The 27,979-nt window shown below is 37.1% G+C and overlaps 1 protein-coding gene across 1 annotated transcript; it reads right to left on the bottom strand.

Moving 5' to 3' along the window:
• Positions 1-731: 731 nt before the first annotated feature.
• On the bottom strand, positions 732-27,569 carry LOC146134784 (NACHT, LRR and PYD domains-containing protein 3-like). The gene is made up of 10 exons (XM_083395644.1): positions 27,510-27,569; positions 26,119-26,404; positions 13,493-15,273; positions 11,484-11,636; positions 11,036-11,197; positions 10,419-10,580; positions 4,764-4,919; positions 2,632-2,787; positions 1,464-1,619; positions 732-791 (listed from the first exon to the last, which is right to left on the bottom strand). The coding sequence occupies exons 1-10, from the start codon at positions 27,567-27,569 to the stop codon at positions 732-734; spliced, it is 3,132 nt and encodes a 1,043-aa protein (XP_083251770.1).
• Between the last annotated feature and the right edge of the window lie 410 nt (positions 27,570-27,979).

Here is a 27,979-nt window from a genome sequence, read left to right on the forward strand (position 1 = left end):
AAAAACAAAGTCTATAGCCGCTTGTATTATGCATTTTTCATTTTACATCGGTCTATGTAGTGACCTTTTTTACCAAGTTAATCATCATTAAAAGAGATAAATAAAAAATGAATTTAGCAGTTAGTTATACCCCCTGCTTATTACTCAGATCAGTTATGATGACAACGTTTTGCAACCACGTCACTTTTAGAAACTCGACAGTAGGGTTAATATATAAGCAATAAACAAACTTAGGACAACAACAAGAAATATGATATAAGCTGACAGCAGTTGGAGAAAAACTCCCCAGAAATAAAAAAAATGTTTGATAATTACGATTCGATCACTTAACAGGAGTTTAAGCTTAAAAAACACGAACAATGCACCGATATTAATTACAAATTGAATCATGTTTTTTGTTTCTGGATAAATACAGTGGAAATGTCAATCACACAAAGTCACAGTAAATCGCACAAGAATAAATTCATTCACCAAAACATGAAAATATAAAACAAAAGGCAAAGTTTTGGATTAAAAAAACGATTCAAGCATGGTAGGAGAATTCTGTCAAACAAAATCAAATCTAAAGCAAAATGCAAAGTGTGAAGCTTAGAACGAAATTAAGATGATTTAAGAAATACTTGCGCCTTAAAAGTGCAAATCTGTAAAATAATTTAAACAATATTTATGAGCAAAAAAAAGGTTAATTCTAACAAAAATGCAGGGATCAGAATACAAAGGCCCTTTAGTTGTCATTCAAGCGTGACGGTTATTAGGTCACGCCCGAACGATTCCACACCAGCAATTATAATCTGGAGGAAACACTTTGTGTAAAAAGTTGCTTCAATTTGAACAATTCCAACTTTGCGATGAAACTTCTTGGTCACGCATCGTTGCTTTACATCACGTGACAATTTGATCTTTTTTTTGATTGGTCAATTTTTCTAGGAGAAAAAATATGTTAATTTTCGGGTATTACGCGTCGATGAAAAATATTTGTGTAATTTTTTTGGGGGGGTTTTACCTGTAAACAAAATATTAAAAACATGAAGCACCAAATTATTATTGCAATATACTATTACCTATTATTCCTGTGTAGGTGGTTTAAAATGTTTTCTTCTGGACTTACAGACGGTTAAAACTGTTCGGAGACCTTTTTAAAACAAATCGCGTCATTTAAAACCATGTGTTTCGCAGGAACTTATGAAATCGTTCGTTGGTTAATGTTAATGTAAAAATCGCTGTGTTTCTCAAATTAGAATGCAAAATACATTTTAGTTTCACTCATTTTTCCAGATGTACGAACGCTCACGGATGACTCCTAGTGGCAAAACATGATTCTTAGTAAAACCAGGCTCCACTAAAATTATCGAGGAAAAATATCGATTCTGTTGTTTCTATCATAAAGCGACCATCAGCCGGTTGTCCAACTATCAGCAATATGCAAATTAATCAAACAGCGATTAGTTGAAACAAGTTCTCACTTGTAGGCGTCGGTTGGCCGATTCCAACTCTTGTTCTCCAGCTGATGTGAAGTTGCAGTTGGTAGTCCACAACCATCGAATCTTTCTCAGGCATGTTGCCAACGCACTGGCCCCGCGGTCGCCGATGGGATTGCTGCTCACATTAAGAAACTCCATCTGCGAACAATTACAACTGGAGGTGAACAACAAACTTACACTTAATGTTGACAACAAATAAAGACTCTATAATAGCTTATTTGAAATCTAGACACTTTACATTTTATCCGATAAGAATATACCAAATGACGTCATTGCCATGGTCAAACAAGCAAAACAAATGGAAAAAGATAATTTTTTCAGGGTTAAAATTTGCTTTAGCCCTGAGAAGTTTAGCTACCGTCAGTTGTTAATAACCTAAAGGTAAAATCACTGCGATGATCGCAAATGTGGCTGAAATTGCAATATTAAATTGGTTTATATAAAAAAGGCACTCATACCACCCACGTATTGGCTGGGATTCGTTATTTTAAGACTTTAAAAGTTTGAAAATCAGTGGCTATATTAATTCGTGACATAATATTTTGCTGTCAGACGTATTTGTACCCTCCAAAAACTACAAACAGGTATATAATAAGAAAACAGTTTGTACATTAAGTTATATTAATTGACAATATGTCGGTGTATTTCGCCACTAACTGTGTTCACCGCTGTATGAGGAAGAATATATAAAACAAACCAACAGAAACGAAATATTTATCGCAATGATAAGACTACCGACAGCCGTTTCATAATTCCACTCATTTGTATTTATACATCTGCTCTCTTATGTAATCCCAGGCCGCGATTGAAATGCAAACAAGCCTAATTTTTCATCAACGCTGCTGAAAAGGCATTTGTTGGACTTCAATAAAAAGTTAAAATATTATTTTTTTATAATTTGATTTAATTTTTGTAATTTTGAATTCAGCATTATGTTTTTTCAGGGAATGATTAAACAAATATAAAGTTAAGTTTAAATTAGTTTTGGTGGCGATCAACTTTTATCCAGCCCTGATGATTAGCCACGTTTTGCGGGAATTCCTTGCGTCATATTTTCACACAATAATGAATAATATTAAATATATATATATGATAACCCCTTGTGGACAAGCCCTGGGAACCGCGATCGAGTTTAGATGAGGCAACTTACTGGATGCTCCCTGCGTGCGATTGCTTCGCTCAGTTCTCCAACTTCATCGATTCCACAATCTCTCAACACCAGCTTGTTCACCTTGTGCACACTTGTTGCCAGGCAACCAGCACCACGTGACCCGATCGTGTTTTCACTCAGGGTCAACCAATCCATCTGAATAAACACAAGGAGGTTTAGACAACAAAAATAAACAAGGGCCAACAAATCCATCTGCACAAACACAAGGAGGTTTAGACAACAAAAATAAACAAGGGCCAACAAATCCATCTGCACAAACACAAGGAGGTTTAGACAACAGAAATAAACAAGGGCCAACAAATCCATCTGCACAAACACAAGGAGTTTAGACAACAGAAATAAACAAGGACCAACAAATCCATCTGCATAAACACAAGCAGGTTTAGACAACAGAAATAAACAAGGGGCAACAAATCCATCTGCATAAACACAAGGAGGTTTAGACAACAGAAATAAACAAGGGGCAACAAATCCATCTGCATAAACACAAGGAGGTTTAGACAACAGAAATAAACAAGGGGCAACAAATCCATCTGCATAAACACAAGGAGGTTTAGACAACAGAAATAAACAAGGGGCAACAAATCCAACTGCATAAACACAAGGAGGTTTAGACAACAAAAATAAACAAGGGCCAACAAATCCATCTGCACAAACACAAGGAGGTTTAGACAACAGAAATAAACAAGGGCCAACAAATCCATCTGCACAAACACAAGGAGTTTAGACAACAGAAATAAACAAGGGCCAACAAATCCATCTGCACAAACACAAGGAGTTTAGACAACAGAAATAAACAAGGACCAACAAATCCATCTGCATAAACACAAGCAGGTTTAGACAACAGAAATAAACAAGGGGCAACAAATCCAACTGCATAAACACAAGGAGGTTTAGACAACAGAAATAAACAAGGGGCAACAAATCCAACTGCATAAACACAAGGAGGTTTAGACAACAGAAATAAACAAGGGGCAACAAATCCATCTGCATAAACACAAGGAGGTTTAGACAACAGAAATAAACAAGGGGCAACAAATCCATCTGCATAAACACAAGGAGGTTTAGACAACAGAAATAAACAAGGGGCAACAAATTTATCTGCATAAACACAAGGAGGTTAAGACAACAGAAATAAACAACGGGCAACAAATCCATTTGCATAAACACAAGGAGGTTTAGACAACAAAAATAAACAAGGGGCAACAAATTTATCTGCATAAACACAAGGAGGTTTAGACAACAGAAATAAACAAGGGGCAACAAATCCATCTGCATAAACGCAAGGAGGTTTAGACAACAGAAATAAACAAGGGCCAACAAATTTATCTGCATAAACACAAGGAGGTTTAGACAACAGAAATAAACAAGGGGCAACAAATCCATCTGCATAAACACAAGGAGGTTTAGACAACAGAAATAAACAAGGGGCAACAAATCCAACTGCATAAACACAAGGAGGTTTAGACAACAGAAATAAACAAGAGGCAACAAATCCATCTGCATAAACACAAGGAGGTTTAGACAACAGAAATAAACAAGGGGCAACAAATCCAACTGCATAAACACAAGGAGGTTTAGACAACAGAAATAAACAAGGGGCAACAAATCCATCTGCATAAACACAAGGAGGTTTAGACAACAGAAATAAACAAGGGGCAACAAATCCAACTGCATAAACACAAGGAGGTTTAGACAACAGAAATAAACAAGGGGCAACAAATCCAACTGCATAAACACAAGGAGGTTTAGACAACAGAAATAAACAAGGGGCAACAAATCCATAATTTTTCATCAACGCTGCTGAAAAGGCATTTGTTGGACTTCAATAAAAAGTTAAAATATTATTTTTTTATAATTTGATTTAATTTTTGTAATTTTGAATTCAGCATTATGTTTTTTCAGGGAATGATTAAACAAATATAAAGTTAAGTTTAAATTAGTTTTGGTGGCGATCAACTTTTATCCAGCCCTGATGATTAGCCACGTTTTGCGGGAATTCCTTGCGTCATATTTTCACACAATAATGAATAATATTAAATATATATATATGATAACCCCTTGTGGACAAGCCCTGGGAACCGCGATCGAGTTTAGATGAGGCAACTTACTGGATGCTCCCTGCGTGCGATTGCTTCGCTCAGTTCTCCAACTTCATCGATTCCACAATCTCTCAACACCAGCTTGTTCACCTTGTGCACACTTGTTGCCAGGCAACCAGCACCACGTGACCCGATCGTGTTTTCACTCAGGGTCAACCAATCCATCTGAATAAACACAAGGAGGTTTAGACAACAAAAATAAACAAGGGGCAACAAATCCATCTGCATAAACACAAGGAGGTTTAGACAACAGAAATAAACAAGGGGCAACAAATCCATCTGCATAAACACAAGGAGGTTTAGACAACAGAAATAAACAAGGGGCAACAAATCCAACTGCATAAACACAAGGAGGTTTAGACAACAAAAATAAACAAGGGCCAACAAATCCATCTGCACAAACACAAGGAGGTTTAGACAACAGAAATAAACAAGGGCCAACAAATCCATCTGCACAAACACAAGGAGTTTAGACAACAGAAATAAACAAGGGCCAACAAATCCATCTGCACAAACACAAGGAGTTTAGACAACAGAAATAAACAAGGACCAACAAATCCATCTGCATAAACACAAGCAGGTTTAGACAACAGAAATAAACAAGGGGCAACAAATCCAACTGCATAAACACAAGGAGGTTTAGACAACAGAAATAAACAAGGGGCAACAAATCCAACTGCATAAACACAAGGAGGTTTAGACAACAGAAATAAACAAGGGGCAACAAATCCATCTGCATAAACACAAGGAGGTTTAGACAACAGAAATAAACAAGGGGCAACAAATCCATCTGCATAAACACAAGGAGGTTTAGACAACAGAAATAAACAAGGGGCAACAAATTTATCTGCATAAACACAAGGAGGTTAAGACAACAGAAATAAACAACGGGCAACAAATCCATTTGCATAAACACAAGGAGGTTTAGACAACAAAAATAAACAAGGGGCAACAAATTTATCTGCATAAACACAAGGAGGTTTAGACAACAGAAATAAACAAGGGGCAACAAATCCATCTGCATAAACGCAAGGAGGTTTAGACAACAGAAATAAACAAGGGCCAACAAATTTATCTGCATAAACACAAGGAGGTTTAGACAACAGAAATAAACAAGGGGCAACAAATCCATCTGCATAAACACAAGGAGGTTTAGACAACAGAAATAAACAAGGGGCAACAAATCCAACTGCATAAACACAAGGAGGTTTAGACAACAGAAATAAACAAGAGGCAACAAATCCATCTGCATAAACACAAGGAGGTTTAGACAACAGAAATAAACAAGGGGCAACAAATCCAACTGCATAAACACAAGGAGGTTTAGACAACAGAAATAAACAAGGGGCAACAAATCCATCTGCATAAACACAAGGAGGTTTAGACAACAGAAATAAACAAGGGGCAACAAATCCAACTGCATAAACACAAGGAGGTTTAGACAACAGAAATAAACAAGGGGCAACAAATCCAACTGCATAAACACAAGGAGGTTTAGACAACAGAAATAAACAAGGGGCAACAAATCCATCTGCATAAACACAAGGAGGTTTAGACAACAGAAATAAACAAGGGGCAACAAATCCATCTGCATAAACACAAGGAGGTTTAGACAACAGAAATAAACAAGGGGCAACAAATTTATCTGCATAAACACAAGGAGGTTAAGACAACAGAAATAAACAACGGGCAACAAATCCATTTGCATAAACACAAGGAGGTTTAGACAACAAAAATAAACAAGGGGCAACAAATTTATCTGCATAAACACAAGGAGGTTTAGACAACAGAAATAAACAAGGGGCAACAAATCCATCTGCACAAACGCAAGGAGGTTTAGACAACAGAAATAAACAAGGGCCAACAAATTTATCTGCATAAACACAAGGAGGTTTAGACAACAGAAATAAACAAGGGGCAACAAATCCATCTGCATAAACACAAGGAGGTTTAGACAACAGAAATAAACAAGGGGCAACAAATCCAACTGCATAAACACAAGGAGGTTTAGACAACAGAAATAAACAAGAGGCAACAAACCCATCTGCATAAACACAAGGAGGTTTAGACAACAGAAATAAACAAGGGGCAACAAATCCATCTGCATAAACACAAGGAGGTTTAGACAACAGAAATAAACAAGGGGCAACAAATCCAACTGCATAAACACAAGGAGGTTTAGACAACAGAAATAAACAAGGGGCAACAAATCCATCTGCATAAACACAAGGAGGTTTAGACAACAGAAATAAACAAGGGGCAACAAATCCAACTGCATAAACACAAGGAGGTTTAGACAACAGAAATAAACAAGGGGCAACAAATCCATCTGCATAAACACAAGGAGGTTTAGACAACAGAAATAAACAAGGGGCAACAAATCCAACTGCATAAACACAAGGAGGTTTAGACAACAGAAATAAACAAGGGGCAACAAATCCATCTGCATAAACACAAGGAGGTTTAGACAACAGAAATAAACAAGGGGCAACAAATCCAACTGCATAAACACAAGGAGGTTTAGACAACAGAAATAAACAAGGGGCAACAAATCCAACTGCATAAACACAAGGAGGTTTAGACAACAGAAATAAACAAGGGGCAACAAATCCAACTGCATAAACACAAGGAGGTTTAGACAACAGAAATAAACAAGGGGCAACAAATCCATCTGCATAAACACAAGGAGGTTTAGACAACAGAAATAAACAAGAGGCAACAAATCCATCTGCATAAACACAAGGAGGTTTAGACAACAGAAATAAACAAGGGGCAACAAATCCATCTGCATAAACACAAGGAGGTTTAGACAACAGAAATAAACAAGGGGCAACAAATCCAACTGCATAAACACAAGGAGGTTTAGACAACAGAAATAAACAAGGGGCAACAAATCCATCTGCATAAACACAAGGAGGTTTAGACAACAGAAATAAACAAGGGGCAACAAATCCAACTGCATAAACACAAGGAGGTTTAGACAACAGAAATAAACAAGGGGCAACAAATCCAACTGCATAAACACAAGGAGGTTTAGACAACAGAAATAAACAAGGGGCAACAAATCCATCTGCATAAACACAAGGAGGTTTAGACAACAGAAATAAACAAGGGGCAACAAATCCATCTGCATAAACACAAGGAGGTTTAGACAACAGAAATAAACAAGGGGCAACAAATTTATCTGCATAAACACAAGGAGGTTAAGACAACAGAAATAAACAACGGGCAACAAATCCATTTGCATAAACACAAGGAGGTTTAGACAACAAAAATAAACAAGGGGCAACAAATTTATCTGCATAAACACAAGGAGGTTTAGACAACAGAAATAAACAAGGGGCAACAAATCCATCTGCATAAACGCAAGGAGGTTTAGACAACAGAAATAAACAAGGGCCAACAAATTTATCTGCATAAACACAAGGAGGTTTAGACAACAGAAATAAACAAGGGGCAACAAATTTATCTGCATAAACACAAGGAGGTTTAAACAACAGAAATAAACAAGGGGCAACAAATTTATCTGCATAAACACAAGGAGGTTTAGACAACAGAAATAAACAAGGGGCAACAAATCCATCTGCATAAACACAAGGAGGTTTAGACAACAAAAATAAACAAGGGGCAACAAATTTATCTGCATAAACACAAGGAGGTTTAGACAACAGAAATAAACAAGGGGCAACAAATCCATCTGCATAAACGCAAGGAGGTTTAGACAACAGAAATAAACAAGGGCCAACAAATTTATCTGCATAAACACAAGGAGGTTTAGACAACAGAAATAAACAAGGGGCAACAAATCCATTTGCATAAACACAAGGAGGTTTAGACAACAGAAATAAACAAGGGGCAACAAATCCATCTGCATAAACGCAAGGAGGTTTAGACAACAGAAATAAACAAGGGGCAACAAATCCATCTGCATAAACGCAAGGAGGTTTAGACAACAGAAATAAACAAGGGCCAACAAATTTATCTGCATAAACACAAGGAGGTTTAGACAACAGAAATAAACAAGGGGCAACAAATTTATCTGCATAAACACAAGGAGGTTTAAACAACAGAAATAAACAAGGGGCAACAAATCCAACTGCATAAACACAAGGAGGTTTAGACAACAGAAATAAACAAGAGGCAACAAATCCATCTGCATAAACACAAGGAGGTTTAGACAACAGAAATAAACAAGGGGCAACAAATCCATCTGCATAAACACAAGGAGGTTTAGACAACAGAAATAAACAAGGGGCAACAAATCCAACTGCATAAACACAAGGAGGTTTAGACAACAGAAATAAACAAGGGGCAACAAATCCATCTGCATAAACACAAGGAGGTTTAGACAACAGAAATAAACAAGGGGCAACAAATCCAACTGCATACACAAGGAGGTTTAGACAACAGAAATAAACAAGGGGCAACAAATCCAACTGCATAAACACAAGGAGGTTTAGACAACAGAAATAAACAAGGGGCAACAAATCCATCTGCATAAACACAAGGAGGTTTAGACAACAGAAATAAACAAGGGGCAACAAATCCATCTGCATAAACACAAGGAGGTTTAGACAACAGAAATAAACAAGGGGCAACAAATTTATCTGCATAAACACAAGGAGGTTAAGACAACAGAAATAAACAACGGGCAACAAATCCATTTGCATAAACACAAGGAGGTTTAGACAACAAAAATAAACAAGGGGCAACAAATTTATCTGCATAAACACAAGGAGGTTTAGACAACAGAAATAAACAAGGGGCAACAAATCCATCTGCAAAAACGCAAGGAGGTTTAGACAACAGAAATAAACAAGGGCCAACAAATTTATCTGCATAAACACAAGGAGGTTTAGACAACAGAAATAAACAAGGGGCAACAAATTTATCTGCATAAACACAAGGAGGTTTAAACAACAGAAATAAACAAGGGGCAACAAATTTATCTGCATAAACACAAGGAGGTTTAGACAACAGAAATAAACAAGGGGCAACAAATCCATCTGCATAAACACAAGGAGGTTTAGACAACAGAAATAAACAAGGATCAACAAATCCATCTGCATAAACACAAGGAGGTTTAGACAACAGAAATAAACAAGGGGCAACAAATTTATCTTCACAAACACAAGGAGGTTTAGACAACAGAAATAAACAAGGGGCAACAAATTTATCTTCACAAACACAAGGAGGTTTAGACAACAGAAATAAACAAGGGGCAACAAATTTATCTTCACAAACACAAGGAGGTTTAGACAACAGAAATAAACAAGGGGCAACAATATTGCTTTCTGGTATTCTTTCACTTTTTATTTCGTTGCTCAAATCCTTGTTAATGGTTTGTGTTGTTGAAAGTCCCAAACAGGGGCCAAAGCATTTTAACCAAGAAAAAATAATAGAACAAATATTGAAAAATATTTAAAAAATACTGAATTGTAAACAGATTGTGTATTTGTATAAAATAAACACGATGCTGCGTCGTTCAACAACATTTAACTAAAAGTTAAAACTATAAATTAAGTATTAGGGTGATTTATTATTCTCAGCCCCAGGGACCTTTTTCACTCTATTCGTCCCTGGTCTGACAGAGGGCGACCATTGCATGGAAATGTCGGGTTGGGCAATCAAGAGGTTCGAAGCCTCAGTGCTTTGTTAACTCACGGGATGTTGTCGTTGTTCGATGCTGCTCGCCAACACTGGGATATGGTCGGATGTGAGTCCGCATCGCATGAGATAAAGCCTCTCGATGTAGGGGATGCACCCGGATAGCAGCTTCACCCCAGCTTCACCCAGATTGTTGTAGCTCAAATCAAGATACTCAATCTACATGCAACAAAGTAGATGAAGTTGTACCAGTTGGTTGTCTGGGGTGACTGTATGTTACGTCACAGTACAAAAGTATTAGTGGTATTACACTAACTTCAGCAATAATTCCAACCCTAAGCCAAAATCTAAACCCAAACAGAGGCAAACACTCCGGTGCCAAAACGCGAGGCCTAAAACAGTGATCAACCCTCGCCCTAGAGTTTGACATGTTATTTTAGCCTTTAGATCTAAATCCGAATAATTTGTGACTTTTCCAACAAGTTCAGGTCTCATTCTGTAACAGATATTACTGTATTTGGTATTATTATGCCGTTGGTCGTAAAATTGTGCTGTTACAGATAATTTTGCTTTCTATAGTGTTGCTTAGTACGTCTTATTGTTTGTTCCCCCTGGTATTATTAGATGGGTGTCGATAATATCACACAATATTACTACACTTTGTTAAAACTCACGGGATGTTGTCGTTGTTCGATGCTGCTCGCCAACACCAGGAGATGGTCGGATGTGAGTCCGCATCCCATGAGTTTAAGCCTCTTGATGTAGGGGATGCACCCGGATAGCAGCTCTACCCCAGTTTCATCCAGATTGTTGAAGCTCAAATCTAGAACCTCAATCTACATGCAACAAAGTAGATGAAATTCTACCAGTTGGTTGTGTGGGGTGACTGTATGTTACGTCATATTAAGCAAGTGACGTAACTGGAATTACAGGTTTCACATATCAACATTGACACCTGCATCTAATATAATAGTGAATGGCTTGGTGTTTACCATGTTGATACTTTTGTGTTTTTTTTTTATTACTTTAGAAAGAAATTATTTACTCTCAAATAATTCATGCTCTGTCATAACACACACAGCTTATAAATTCAATTATTATGTGTGATATATGTATTAGTACCGGTTGTGTTTTTCTTTGCAAGTTTTCGCAGATAAGTTTGATGTCGTCGACAGAAAGTTTGCTGCGTAAGATCACCAATTCTTGCATCTGTGGAACCATCGGTGCTAGAATTTCAATGCTGATGGTGGCCTCATCTACGTGGAACTTGCGAATCTGAAATATAGCAGAATGTATAAAACTTAATTGATAGATTAGACTTCCTAGGTGCGCTAAACTCATCTAGATATTGAACAACCTGATCAGTGGCGTATCCGACAATTAATAACAATCAATCAAGCGGTCTCTGTAATTCATCGGTCCCGCTGCCTCTTCGACAAACTATACACGAGTACATTTTAAATACTTTTTGAGTATTTTAACCACGCAAGTGCGAAAAATGTTCGCGCTTCGCGCGAATGTTCTTTCTACGTCCGTTTTGTACGTTTTGATGCTGTCTTTAGAATTACATCATCGCTTTACTACCGTTGCCCCGTGGAAGGCTTTCAAGTGCGTCGCGGACAAACGGAAAACGTATTCAAACATTGGACATTTATTTTTTAACGTTTTTATTATTTTTATTTTCGGCAATGTAATAAAAACTTTTATCCCCACAAAAAAATCGCGCTCGCTTCGCTCGCCAGGTCTGCCCTCAATTAAAAAGCTTAAAAACTTTCAAATAGATTAACTACTGAAGTGGCGCTTTTGCAGATGTTGCGTTAATCAAATAACACGGGGGAGAAACAATCTCCGTTTAGTATTGCAGGTGGCGAAAGACGTGCTTGTAATTTTTGCGTCTAAAAGTTTGGTTTTGCTGGACGTTAATTGGCTGTTTCTGATATTACTTATGACGTCATTACAATCGCTATTTTATGACGTCATTACCGTCAGACAAAAAACGGGGAATTACCTAAGTTGAAAAATCGAGACCCCCTTTTTGGATTTCTGGATACGCCCCTGGACCTGATTAATGACCCCCTCCCCCCCTTCCAGTAATGCAACACAAACTATCGTACCCTATTAAATATTCACCTTCGCGGATTTAATATTTGTCTTGCCATCGCACCATAGTCCACCATTATACGCCATTTAACCTACAGCCGCCACCTCCCCAATTCAATCAAACACGCACACTTTGTAGTTGTATAGGACAGGGGTTAGCAAACGATTTTTCAGGGCCGGATAATTTGTTAAGGGGCCTGATAATTGTTAAGGCTTGTGATCCCTGGCCGGATAACTGTAAGATTTACGTTTGCAGGCCGGATTTATTTTTATTTCGCACCAAAATGACTTGATTATTACACTGGTCAACAAATTTTCACTTTTTCTTCTAATCGAACATGAGTATTTCACCTTAGATGTATTTTTCGCGCTAATTTTGAATATAAATTCCGTTTTTCTCTAGCACATCACATTTTTAAAATATCGTCAAATCAGGGGCGTATCCAGAAATCCAAAAGGGGGTGTTACGAATTTTTAACTCTGACGTTAATGACGTCATAATATAGCGACGGATATGACGTCATAAAATAGCGATCAGAATGACGTCTTATGCCTTCCATGGCGCAACGGTAAAGAAGCGCTGATCTATTTGAAAGACACCGTCAAAAGGCAAACAAACCGGACGCAGAAAGAGAGGTGGTGGGCGGATCCGGCCCCCAGACCGTAGGTTGCCGACCCCTGTCTTACACCGACAACTGATATTAACGCGGACAGCAAACAGCGAGAAACATCAGCACCGCCTAACTCGACGTTTTTAGCGAGAAAAAGGCGGAGAAAGCTTGATTTATTGTTGCTGATTGTCGAACACACACTTGCCAATCAGCCAACCCGAACGAATAACAAAAGGCAAAAGAAAAAAACTATCTAGTGTTTACGGTTAACCGAACAAGAAAAGATAAATGGCGTTTTGCGTTTGATTTTAATTTCTCATTAGCTTGAGACGTGTGACCTAATTACATTAAAAACATTGCCGCTTAGAACGGTGTGTAAACCCCTGACAAAAACATATATATATTTATTAAATAACCAACCGTGTGTTGTGTTTCAGCAACGGTCTTGATCAGCATCTTCAATCCATCCCCGATGAACTTGGCTCGTTCCCCGAAAGCTCCAACATTGATAGTGATTGGTTTGTCGGTGGCGCGAAGCACGTGACAGAGACTTGCCACGTGGTTGGGAAGAATTGTGCGCGAAAGCAAAACCATGTCCGGGAAAACTTCCACCACTGATCTTGTGATGTCATAAAGCGTAGACTCGTAGGCGAGACTGCACAGCGTGAACAACCTCTTGTCGTCTGGACGAGCGTTGAACTCATTGTATTTTGCAAGAGCCTCAACACCACTTTCATAAAATGAAGCGATTGGAACTGGGCAATCCTTCACAGATGTTTGGGCGAAATCTTTAGTCATGGAAACAAGCAGATCCTTGAGCAAGCCTCTCTTGGTGGAAATATCAGCTGAAGAGATTGAAAACAGCGCGTTTAGCTTGCTTTGGAGTTTCGGATTGAGCAGACCGAAAAGAAATTGAAGAACCATTTCCCAATCGACACTTTTCAAGTTTTCCAGTAGCTCTGTAAACCCTTCCTTGGGGGTGTTAAACATAATCTTGAGTGCTGCGAAGAACTCTTGCAGGAGCTTGTGATTGAACAAAACTGCTCTGTCTCCTTCCAAGATTTTAAGGCTGATATCACTGGACTGACCTTGAACTTTGAGAAAATCGCCCAAACCTTTAGTTTCAAGACCAACGTTGGCGAGATCTTGTGCTTCAAAGGTGACTTTCTTGTTAAGCATTCCATACAAAGCTAAATCAGAGAGCTTGAGAAGTACCTTTTCGTCTTCCTTGAAGTGAGGTGAGCGAATGTATTCGTTCAGAAACGATGTGAACACATCAGTAGTAGTAAATGCACCACCATCTAATTCATGCTTTAGAATGTATTTTGGAATTGCTTTGGCAAATAATGGGATGAAGCTTAATGCATTGGCTGCTGGATTTTGGTTGAGAACCTCTTTCACTTTTTTGTAATTCTCCTGACTTTTGCAAATTTCCTTGAAAAGCAAATCCTGTGAATTTTCGCCGAGACCAAGTACCTCAAGTGGGAAGTGTGACTTGCAATCTGGGTTCAACTGGAGATATGCTTCCGGTTGTGTAATAAGATACTTGAAAGCATTGCCAAGAACGTCAGACCGCAAAAGGTTTTGGAGAATGACTTCTGGTTTTGCTCTTTCGTACAAACCAATGACTGGTGCTTTCATCGTAAGATTGAAACCTGTTTCATCCATTGAATCCATGATGATCAACACATTATTTGATTTGGAGATTCTTTCTAGAATTTTATTATCTGTTTTCACATCATATTTCCAGTTTGAGTTGAATAGCTTTATAAGGAACTCAAAAACACTCATTTCTTTGCTGTTGTCTAACGATGGCAGGTTTACATAGAAGATGTAGCCAGATGCAGGTTGAGTATTACACCCATATTGCAGAATTTGTAACCCTAAGGTGGTTTTGCCATAACCAGCTCCTCCAATAATAACTATAAAGTTGCCATATTTTGCAATGAAATGAATTTTCGCTGCCTGGTCGCTGAACTTAGATTCTGCTTCTTTGATTGCATTTTCTTTTGCAGCCTGACAGAATTCATACACCTCAAAAAAAGTAACATTTTTCTCATTGCCTCTATGGAGCAACATTGCGTTAAAACCTTCTTCTTCGACATTCTTCCTGTTAATGACCAGGAGTTTAACCAAGATTGTTTCTTGAGATTTGACTTTGATGTTGGCCACTTTTTTCTGGTTCGCTCGCAAAGCTGCATCTGAGAATTAAAAAAACTTGACTAAAGTGAAGAACTTTAACTGGAATCAAAACTTAAACAAAGAAACATGTCAATCAATCTGAACTTTAGCCTTACACAACCAAGCAGATGTCTGCAAAGTCACAACTTTAAGGAACAACACAAAATAAAGAAACGCAGCTATGGTGACAATTACCAACAACATTAATCAGCATTTAAAACCGCTGGTCTAGTATACATAAAAGAAATAAAAACGTCTTTTGCATCACAACATTTTCAAAGCTTTAGATTTTAATTAATTAGTTCTTTTCCAGAAAGTTTGTGTTACAACAACTTAGAAGACACCTCCGTCCTCCATAGAACAACTAAAAACTAACTCTAAGGAAAGTTTGACATTTGGCGATGATAGAAAATTGTACCACGCCGATAGACTATAAACCTTTACACTTGCTTAAAATAACAAACAACTTTTGCGGTGAAACCATTTAAAGAAATTTTGATATTTCAAAGACATGAATAACTGACAGTATTGGGATTTGAAAACCTGAGAGTCTTTATGTTTAGACCCCATATTCTGCTTTGAACCAGGGTTTTACTTTCCAGATAACCGATTAACCAAAGGTGTTTTTGTTATCTGATATCCGGATGTAGTATTAGCGGTTAACCTGATAACATAATTAACATTTTCGGTTCGCTTTTACACCTTTCAGCTTGGGTTCGCCAAATTTGCTGTGGGCAAATGTTTTCCTTTTCTAGAATGCAGGTTTATATTATGCGATTAACCGGTTAGGTTAAAGTACAAATATCCAGATATATCTGTTATTCAAATACTAAAAGCTCCTAATATCTGAACAAACCCCACTTGAACCCTAGCCGACAAATTGGGGCTTGTAATGGTTTAATGAGCTGAACAAAAGTTTAAAATAAAACAAACGAAGAAAAAGTTTAAATCTGAGTCAACATACAATGTTAATATCACATTTCAAACTGGATTTGAGAGATGACGGAAAAGAGACTGCAATTCTATAAAGCAGGGATCGGCAAAGTGTGGACTGACAAATGCAAATCATCCGGCCTATCTTTTTCAAAACTGGGCCAAGGACCAGACATCGTATTTAATGGCTATTATGAAATCCTACAAACAATTCATCCAAATAACTTCTCCACTCTGGACGACCACAACAATGCAATGAACACATCGATATCATGTGACTAGATTGCCCGGAGACTTCAGAACCACTTTAACACAAACAATAACTGTTAGAACTGTGTCAAAACTGTTGCAACCTAATATGTCCGCTAAACTAACCAGTAAAACAATACACAAGTTACTGTCCACTGTCAAAATATACAAAAACGCATATTTACATAACAACATGAGAATATAAAATATTTCATGTAATTTGAGTGGTTTGTGGAATATTTAGCAAAATACATGTTCATTAAAGCAAATGTTCACAAAGAAATAAATAAGATAACAATGGTAATATTACTTGTTGGTGCTCAGAGGCATGGTGGGGTTGGTAGCTGGACATACTATATATTAGAAAACTGACAACATTAAGACATTTACCTATTGCCTTGCCATGTATGAAGGATAATTGTCAAGTTATAAACATTTAGTGTGCCACAAATGTTCAAGACCCACTGTGTTAAAGCCTCAATTCTCATAACTGGTCACAAATCAACAACAGAATACACATTGATCAGAAATCTATGACAATTAAATGGTGGATATTTATTTCGGTGACTGAGCGAAAATTTGGGGTTCAACGAAAGATTTTGTAATATTGTTGGACTCGGCAGTTAACAAAGGTTAAGAAGAACTGCTATAAGGGGTGTTTTAATAACACAGGTGTAAATCATTTCCAAGGTGTAAAATTAGCGTATGATTTTTTTCTAAGTTTGTAATAGGTATTAATATTGCACTATTGCTTCCCTGCTAAAAACAATTAACAAAGAAAAACCTTTCCACCATGCTACTCTGCGACCAGCCATATCAAGAATAAGAAAAATCATATTTCAGTACAACTTACCAAATAGAATAATTTATGAAAACATGTGTGCAACTATACAGCGATAACGAAAACCATAAAATATCACAATTGAAGCAATTTAAAAGAGTTGGTAAGATATACAGTAAGGTTTTTTTTAAATATTTAAAAAAATTGTTTAGTAACACGGACAAGTGATATTAAAGAAACAAATTAGTGTTTTACAAAACGTTAAAACCTAACAGTTTGGAAATAGCAACATCAGTGATAAGCAGCCAATGCCGTAAATGTACAATAATAATAATAAAAGGCCAAACAAGTAAATACGTTTGTGGTCGCCACACAAATTACACAAAATATTCCATAATATCTTCTATTAAGCAAAACAACAGCTTCAGTTAAATTGCTTGCTTACAAGTAACAATAACCGAATAACATCACAATGGGGTGTCAATAATAAGAATATGACTTTTTATCATTTATTTTTAAAGGAGAAAGTTTTTAAACTACGTCAGATCCAGCTCGTTAGCATAAAAATATAAATTAAACCAAGTTTTATATTCGGAAGTGGCTATTTACCAGTACAACAAAGAAGCTAAACCGATATATAAACATTAACGGGTGTATTTTTATCTGCGCAATCCGGGTAAATAGTCAGGGGGAGCTTTCTAAGATTAAAACATAAGTTTAAAATTAATTAAAATAGCTTATAAATGACGTCATAATAGCGCGTTTGTATGTTCACACGGATTCAGTCAGCACCCAATATGACAAATCATATTTTGGACGAGGTTTAAAATGTTTTATTTGTACTTTTGTGGTCGTACAAAATGTTGCAAACTTACCCACGAAAACCACACAAACGCATGCATAAGTATGGTGGGCTCAAGTCAAAAATTAGGTTCAATATAAGTAGCTAAAACTTTAAAGTATTCTATCAGCGTTTAGATCAGTGGTCGGCAAACTGTGGGTGGCAGAGTCATTTTATTGGACCGCGAGCTATTTTAAAATAGTTTAGAATTATTCTGTAGTTGTGGGCCGCGTAATAGCCGTACATTCATTGCACTTTATTTTAAAAGTTGGTGTGGCTAAAAAACATAGCCTACTGTCTAAACGTGGTTCTGGCCCGCGTGCCAAATATGGCCCTGAGAGTGCCTCTCAGTTAAACTTTATTTTTTGCCAACTTTAACAATATGTAAACTTTAACAAAAGAGTTTTCGCGCTTCGCTCGTACATTTTTCCTTTTCTAGTATGTTTTTTATTACGTTATGGCAGTGTTTTCGGCATCAAGGCGCCGTGTAATATTTTACCTTTTCCTGGTGTGCACAGCCTAACGCTGTGTGGACTTAGACTACCTGCAAAATGCAATTTCTACCAAAATATAACTAGTTAATGTAATTTTTGATTCATTGTAATATGGCTATTGTATCGTGAGTAACATTTTTGCGTTTCGTGCGAACTTTTTATGTGATTACGGGTGCCGCCATTCAGCTCTTGAGGTGTTATATGTTATCTTTTATGCATTTAGGGTAAACGTTTTGCCAACTGAAACCAAATAGACGCAATGGTTTTTTTTTGCGTTTCGCTTGATAAACTTAGTTTAGTTGCATAATACTACACCGAGAACAACACGTCTCCTAAATTACCACTAATACCTGATGTTATTAGTACCGTCTAAATCGGAATAAGTCCTAAATCCGTCGGAATAAGACCTAAAAGGTCAAAATCAAGTCTAAACAATACTTTAACCAACCCCAAACCCCACCCCTAAGTACATCGCTAACTCCCCTAATAATTTCAGCTCTTTCAACCCATCTTCTAACCCCACCGATTACCCAACAATAACCCCAAACAGGAACAAAAGTCCAGTCAGACTAGAGCAGCGATGTCTAACTTCAGAATGGGCCGCAAATTGCCACTTTAGAAATTTCGATGTGCCGCAAAACCCCTTAAATTAAAGGGGTGACGTCATAAGTTACGACATATCGTGACGTCATAAAACAATTTAACTTATAAACACCCGCTCTTCAAGAGTGAACTCGTGCGCAAATATGCAAGTAATAGCTGCCTTATTTATTTTTTTTATTATGGCAAAGCGCAACAATTTGAGTTTTTACATTTTTGGGCTGATACATTTCCTTAAAACGGTCCGGGAACATACACATTTAGAAAACACACACATCTTGCTTAGCAATGGATGTTGAAATGCGACATTAGACTCGATTATAGTCTCAGAAAAAATATAAGATTGGGCTATCATCAAAAACTGCGCTTTTTAAATGTTTTGATGATAGTCGAAACAATTAGTTTTAATAAAGGCTACTAAAAGTTAGAATAAGTGGGTGGGCCGCACGTAAATATTAGGCTCCAGGTCGGACATCCCTGGTCTAGGGCGTCCAAACGTATTCACCAAACGGCCGATAGCCACTGATCGTCCCACCTTCTTTTTTTGGCCGTTCAGGCCTTATACCGATGAATTTAGAACTAATTGTGTTAAATTTAGGCCTTATTGTGATGAATTTAGGACTAAATTCCAAAATTTAGGCCTTGTTTCGACAAATTTAAGCCTTATTCCGATGAATTTAGGTCTTTTTCAGACGATTTTAATCTTATGCTGTACTGGATATTACTGCGTATTTGGCTGTATTTTGTCGTTGTGACTTATGACTTTACATTGCAATTATACTATATCCATTTTCGAATCCTTTTATGTGCCATATGCGTCACGCAACTTTTTAATTGAAGTTTTGCCAACTTAAATCAAACAAATCCATTTTTTTCGTAATATGTGCAATTAAGATGGATTTTAGCTTCGTATTTGCGCACGAGTTCGTTCGAGTAAAACAAGTGTTGTTTCTAAGAACTATTGTTTTGTGACGTCATTCTAATGCCTCCAACTCAAAACAAATATTCTGGATCCGCTGCTGTTTTTTTAGTGGTTTTACGTTGTGATTTTAAGTTTGCCGACGGCCCAAAATGCTCTTTTCAGGGCAATTGAAGGCGCACTAAATAAATTCGTTGATCCAGGATATTTGTTTTGAGTTATTTTGGAATGAGGTCACAAATAAACGTCAAAACATTTGTTTTTAGAAACACCTGTTGTTTTCGAACGAACTTACGCGCAAATATAAAACTAAAATCCAGTTTAATTGCGCGTAGCGCGAAACAAATTGGGTTTATTTGTTTAAATTGTCAAAACTTTAATTAAAAAGGAGACGTGACGCATATATTGAAAATAATGGCATTTATAGTATAATTAAACATAAATTGGACTGCAATATTATGAGTCAAACGACGCAAGAAACAATAGAATATCGCCTTTGGGCTGAATAGATTAAAGCAGCGTTTAAGTGACTCGATAAGACCTAAACATGTCGAAATAAGTCCAAAATTAATCGGAATAAGACTTAAATGGACAAAATAACGTTTTTAGTCTTAAAGACGGGATTCCCTTTAAAGATATGCAACTATAAACCTATATAATAAAAAAAATTGCAGGCAGTTTAAAAGAAATATCGGTACAGCTAAAAAAATTCGCGCTTGCTTCGCTCGCAAGGTGAGCCGCCACGTGTTCATACGTCTCTAACGTGCGCCCTTAAGCAAAAAAGGTTAAGAAACACTGGATTAAAGTAAAACTGATAGAAGAACATAAAAATCCGCACATTTGACGTCACAAGTAACGTCATAGTTCAAGTAATTTAACAAAACGTGTTGTTCCCTAACAGAAACAACACGTATTATGCAAATAAATCACATTTATCACGCGAAACGCAAAAAATTGCGCCTATTGGTTTCAGCTGAAGGAACATGGCCACATTTGGCGCGCGGATCTGAACCAGGCTGAAACAGTATAATTCTCAGCCCCATACACTTTTAAAATGAAGTGCAATGAGTGCACGGCTATCACGCGGCCCACAATCACATGATAACACTAAAATACATTTAAAAGTAACTCGCGGCCCACTAAAATGGCTCTGCGGCCAACATTTGGGCCACGGTCCACAGTTTGCCGACCACTGCTTTAAAGGATCAAGGTATGTTATACCATTTTTGCGTTTGACGCCATTTGCAAAATATTACAAAAAATTATTTGGAACACAAAATAAACGTGAAACTCTAAAATTACTTGCCACATATAAGCTTAATGAGGCTACTAGAGAGGTATGTAATTGACAAAAAATTGCTTACAACGCGAAAATGATGAAAAATGCTTCGTGCTCATTAAATAAAATCGCTTTAATAATATTAAAAGATTATTGTAGATTTAGAGGATTTGTAATAAGAAGCTTGTTTTTTATACTTAAAAATTAAAAAGGACATTTGCATAATATAACCAAACCAGAACCGTATTTTTGTAAGTTTTTAAAAACCTGGAACTGAACCGAATATTATGAGTAGCCTTAACCAAACGCAAACACATACCGGTACTTATAGTTTAAACTTTAAAGGGTCAACTTATAGACTACCATGTTTAGGTTCGACGCCGTTCGCAAATTATTTCAAATAAATATTTGATTAACATTAAATAAACATTAAACCATAAAAAAATAATAATAATTGGCCACTATATAGAGAGATTTTAAAATGAAATCTTGTTATTTTTATACTCAAGTGAAACGGTTCGACTCCTTGGTGTTAATTAATTATTATGTAGTGTTTTTCCTTTCTGCGCTATTTTTGCGGCGCTTAAATGTCAGAGTACCCTTATTTCGCTTTTAAATTATCGCTTAATTATGCAGGAATCTTTTGACGAGTTTCAGTTAACTTGAAACATTCGGGTCAGTTTCGGTTCAAACTTAGGCAAGGGAGTGACGCAAGTAGGCAAAGTGTCTGGTGGGCTCAGGGTAAAAACACTTTAACTTATATCTAGTTCTAAAAGATTATTAAGAACAAATATGTTGAACTTACCTTTTTCTTCAACTAGTTGTTCAAGCCGGGCGATGATAGAACCTAACGTTTGCAACAAAAACACGAAATAAAACCAAACAATAATGATTATGTGATGTTAAATGGATTTAAAAAAATTAACAGTTCTGGATAAGGCCATTTTTAAGACCTGTTTGTTCCCCACAAGTCCTTATTCGAATATGCTATAGTTTTGATGATTATTTGGATTAGTTCATAAACCGACTGGCTGCCATTCTGTTCGTATAGCATGGGGCCGAAAATAAATGAGAATGAGCTTAATATGCGAGTCTACATCGAGTGGTCTCGCAATCCTCCAAATAGAAAGATTTACTTTATCCCAGACAGATAGACGAACCCAAGCATAGCGCAGTACAAGTTGTAACTTTAAGGTCGAAGGAAAATTGTAACGAATTCACAGTTGACAGAAGTTTCAGTAAGTTTGACCAATGATACTATAATAATTATACTATAATGGTATTATAGTATCATTATTTCGACTGATATATGGAATCGCAGTTATTTTTGCAGTGACAGCTAGGGTTAGATTATCCGGATAACGGTTAAACGATTAACCGCAGTTTTTTTTCTATCTGATATCCGGATATAATTCTGCCGGTTAACCGGCTAAAAGAGTATCGTTGCTAATGCGTTTTACACTTTTTAGTAAGTTTGAACATTCTTTGTTACGTAGAGCAGTGGTTCTCAACCAGGGGTCCGCAGCAGAAATCACATTAAAATAAACGTGTTATAAAGTAATTTGGTGTTGTCTGTTAATTTATTCAACATAAGGTACAGTGCAGATATACTGAATTATTGAAAAGAACTATAAACGCAGATATTCCACCATAAAAATGTAAGGGGTCCGCGGCCATTTGAAAGCATCAAAAAGGGGCCACGGGTACAAAAAGGTTGAGAACCACTGACGTAGAGGCTGACTCCCGCTGAGCGCAATTAAACCTTTGTTCACACTTCTATTGTCTTATACTTTCAACTACGGTACTCGTAAAATGCACGAGTGAAATTTACTATCACGTCACAAAGAAAGCATAATGAATGATTCTTTAAATAGAAGACTGCATTCTCATGGCAAGGCAAAGTCTGGTAGTGCCAGTCGAAGAGCTTTTGCGTGATTTTTCTGGTACTGCGCGTGTACGAAGATCTACAATAAAACTGTGTAATGATTTTACAATCAATTTTTCATGCAAACCTCGTGAAATCGATTGTCTCACTTAGCAGTTATTATCCGGTTAACCGGTTAGATAAATTCCAAATATACGGATATATCCGTTATCCGGATAGTAAAAATTATTGATATTCGAACTAACCCTAGTGGCAGCCTAGCCGAGAACGATTTGGCGCCGGGAATGCGCATTTGTCTTGATTACTGGATCCTTTAAGCCAGGGATGTCCAACATTTTATTATAGTGGGCCGCATTGACACTTGAAATAATTTAATGGGCCGCAGAACCTATAAAGTTTCAAAATTAAGTATTGCTCTTTAGAGTTATAACGGGCCTTTAGAGTTATATACATATTTTTTTACCCATACTGTACTATTAGTGCGCCCCTAAAGGCTGACTGGTAAATTTAAATTAGGCTAATATTGAACGTTTAAAATACTACTTGGGAGTGAAAATGACTAGCGGGCCGAACAAAAATTTCAGACGGGCCGCAATGTGGCCCGCGGGCCGCAGGTTGGACATCCTTGCTTTAAATCATTTATGTCAAGGGTCGGCAACCTTTTTTGCACTGCGGACCGGTTTAAAACTGAATTTTTTTCGCGGACTGGCCTTGAAAAAATAACAAATGTTCACCAAAGGAGTCTATTACAACGTTTTTGATGCGAACTTTAGATACATTAAGTAGGGTGAGATGTGGGACCAGTCAACATGATTTTATTCTTGGAACTATAAGGTAAGCACGCTTGAACATAAAAAACATAATATTTTGACCCTTTTTTCGATATATTGTAAGTACAAGAAGTTAGATTTTGTAATAAAAACACATTTTTGGATGCTGTGAATGTGCTATGAAACTCATGGCCACAGCACATTGGTTTGTTTTAAACTTCGTGAGTACTTGATACTATGATTGTGATTTTTATGATACCAATCAACCATTGAGTAAATTCAAACAAAAGCTGATGTGTTTTGAATATTAAAAAACATTTCATTGTTTTTGAATTTGTCATGGCTTTTTTGTAGCTTTTTACGTAGCCTACGGTTTGGGATTATATCAAAACTTTAATCAGGCAACCTTGCTACGGACCGGTAGCCAACTCCTCGCGGACCGGCGTTTGCCCACCACTGATTTTGGTATAGAGGGGACATTTTAACACAATAAGCTGCAAACATCAAATTGACCACCAGCGTCTGTGCTAATACGCAATACTGTTGCTACTTCCGCACGAAAAAAAACAAATGTAAAGGATACGTGACGCAATAGGCGCATAACAGAGATTCGCTCAATCTAACTGCATTTATCTACTATATAAATGAAAAAGTTTGTTGGCCGGTTGGTCGACCGTCGACACTTGTTTGCCGCTCGGTCGCTGGCAGACAGACAGACCGCACCTCATCGTCGCCTTACAAAAGAAGCGGCGTCACACCGATCGCCACGAACAAAAGGTCAAATCGCGCTCGCTTCTCCATGGCGCGCGCAATATCACGCAATGCGAGCAATGGCTGCTACAACTTAAGGTTTTACGTTTGTGAGTGGTTCTCTATCGATATACGTCAGTGGTTTTCGTTACGTAACAGATGTTTGATGTGCTTAGCCGTTTGGTATTAGTCGTTTCATTTCAAATGAACACACAATATTGCAATTTGGCTGCAAACTATTGTTTCAACAAAATGTAAAATTTTATAGTTTACGAAGACGAACAATTAGATGTTTCCACAGTCACGCAGATAAAAGCGATAATTTATAACACGCCATCCGATTAAATGCGGCTTCCACACAGGCTAAGTGTCTGACTCCAATTGTGGGGCAGCATTTAGTTAACCATTCCAGGCATCATCATCAAACAAATAGTCAAGGGACGACCAGCACCCACATAGACTGTATATTAGTTAACGATTAGGGGATTTAAAATGTTTTATTTAGGGAAAATTAAAATGTTTACCAATTTACACACTATTTATACTACGCTATCCGTAACATTACCTTTTAGTAACATGACAAATTACCTTTTTAAATCATCGGTAATAACACGCCGATCAAGCAAAGGACGTAGAGTACAACATAATATGTAATAGTTTTTAAGAGACCACAGCTTAATGGAACGTTACGTTTTGTTTAAGCCAAACTCGGGAATGATTCGGGGAATACGAATTTGTTATGGACACACCGCTTTTCCAATATGTAGGGCCTAATATTGTTGCTGCTTTCACGAGGGCCGCGTCCTACTTTGTGGAAACTATTTACCCGACCAATGTTATACATAACACGGAACATTTCTTTCGGTTACATGTTAAATTACACATTCATTTACACTTACAAGGAAATGGTACACCATACAAATCAGGGCATTGCAGCAATGCACGTAATATATCACACCTATCGCAAAAAAGCTGAAACCTTTGAGAGAAGCGCATGTCGCGCTTATTGCAAAAAGTTTTAACCTGGGCAACACCGGGTATTTTGTCTAGTAGAATATAAATCAAGACTTTTTAGGATTAGTAAGTTTACACTTCACAACATGGTATAGTTTGCATTGCATGCTTTTAAATTAATCAATTCCAGAAAAAGTATTGTGGCGAAAAACTTTTGAATTTACAATATAGTTTTGAAGCCATGGCCTGGTAGCCTGGATCCACCCCTAGACATTTTGTCTGACGTTAATCACAATTCTGTCGGGCGTCAAAACTTCAATCCACAATATAAACCCGCTGAAGTAAATTAAAATGTGAACCTATCTAATCAGTCACTTCCAAAAAATATTCAAGAAAGAAAATTTTCTCACCTTGTGCAGTGACGTCATCTGCTTCAACAACGTTGCCAGGGTTACCGAAGTAGGCGTCACCCATGACCATGTTTTGAACGTGGTACTCGTTACGCACTTCTGTCACTTCTGTGACGTTACGCACTTCTGTAACTTCTGTGACGTTGATATTTTGCGTCACTTCTGTGACGTTGATATTTTGCGTCACTTCTGTGACGTTGATATTTTGCGTCACTTCAGTGACGTTGATATTTTGCGTCACTTCTGTCAGGTGAACTTCTGCACCAGCGAAAATTGTTGCGTTGTTCTGTTTACATGAAAAAGTTAAGTTGGCATCCCAGAAATATGACCGAAACTTAAATAACACCAACGTCCTAATAAGACACAGTCTGAAATAAGGTATAGACCTACCATATGTCACATTTTAGGAGGGTTTCCCCTCTTTTTTTGAGAAAAGTGAATGGTCCTCCGAGGACGCCCAAAAATGCCCAAATGTATTTTTCGCATTTCGAGTTAGTTGGTTGGAAAACCTCTTTCTAAACCAGTAATTCAGCATGTTTCATGGCTACAGTATTTTTTTGAAAATAAATACAACGTCCCGCCAAAAAGTTTTGTTAAAGGAATAAGCAACCAACTCCTGGTGCGAAAAAAGAGCACATTTGGGCATTTTTGCGCGTCCTCGGAGGACCATTCACTTTTATTGAGAAACGAGGACAAAACCTCCTAAAAGGTAACATATGGTAGGCTTATAGAGAAAAGATCATTTGCGTAAAGCGCGAAAAATTTTCGCTCTGAGGCCTAACTGTGAAGAAAGAATGAACTTAGATTATGGGTCTGATAGACTTTTTACAACACAATCATTACATTTAATAAGCTATTTATTATTTATTGCATTTAACCGATAATAACTTCTTTTATCTATTTTCCCTTCCTAATTCCCCCCTGGAACAAATTTCCTCTCCAAATTTGAAAATTCCTCCCTAAGGGAGCCAAGTGGCTCACTTTTGAGAACCACTGGTCTATAGCATTGAAGTAATTCGATGATACTTTGTGTAAACAATTTTATGATTTCGTAAAAAAGAATCATTTCTTATTGGCAAAATTAAGGAAACCACAAAGTAATCATGGGCTGAATCTGAAAAATAAATTTGATTTATTGTTTTTGTAACTTTTGCCTGTAACTACCATGGAAATGTGAAGCATCAGCAAACTCAAACGTAGGAATTCTACTTTAGTTTTACTTCCTGGCAAGAATGCTGAAAACATTGTAGCCCTAGAATAAGGTTAAAATAGGATTACTAGGTAATAGAAGGTCTTAAAACGGAATAAGAACTAAACCCATGATATTATTGGTTTGTAGACCTCACTTTATGTTTACGTAAAGTTGTCACAAAACATTTAAAGTTGCTCACCACAGTAATATCTTGAACATTTTCAGCAATCTCCTCTTCGGCTTCGGCTGTTTCGGCCATTTTCACTCGCACAAGTTTAACTTTACACAAAACTGTTAAACAAGGCTTGGTATGTTCATGTAAAGCTTAATATATCACTACGTCACAATATATGACGTAATGCGTTATGGTATGTGACAAATGAAGTTTCAAGTTTAACTTTACACAAAGCTGCTCAAACAAGGCTAGGTATGTTTATTAGAAAGTAAGATAGCAAAAATACAATAAACAAAGCCAAGACAAAACGTCATTAAACATATTATTAATTATTATTCGCTGGTCTTCTCTGTTATCATATAGTAACGGTTATTAATGACGTCATAAAGCAAGTCAAAATTCGCGCCAAAACCGGCTAAAAAAGTTATCAAATAATACAAGATTTACCGTGATTTTTTGACATGTTACTTTACAAAGAAAATAGTAAACAAATT

Source organism: Ascidiella aspersa, chromosome 8, assembly GCF_963924565.1.
Source record: "Ascidiella aspersa chromosome 8, kaAscAspe10.2, whole genome shotgun sequence".
Lineage (NCBI taxonomy): Eukaryota > Metazoa > Chordata > Ascidiacea > Phlebobranchia > Ascidiidae > Ascidiella > Ascidiella aspersa.

Bases quoted from the DNA above. Each gene is read 5' to 3' on its own strand.
- LOC146134784 (XM_083395644.1), bottom strand. From the start codon at position 27,569: ATGGCCGAAACAGCCGAAGCCGAAGAGGAGATTGCTGAAAATGTTCAA. The intron at 4,920-10,418 runs GTGAGTTAACAA...GTGTTTATTCAG, and splicing joins TCGAACAACGACAACATCCC to ATGGATTGGTTGACCCTGAG. The intron at 2,788-4,763 runs GTAAGTTGCCTC...GTGTTTATTCAG, and splicing joins TCGCACGCAGGGAGCATCCA to ATGGATTGGTTGACCCTGAG.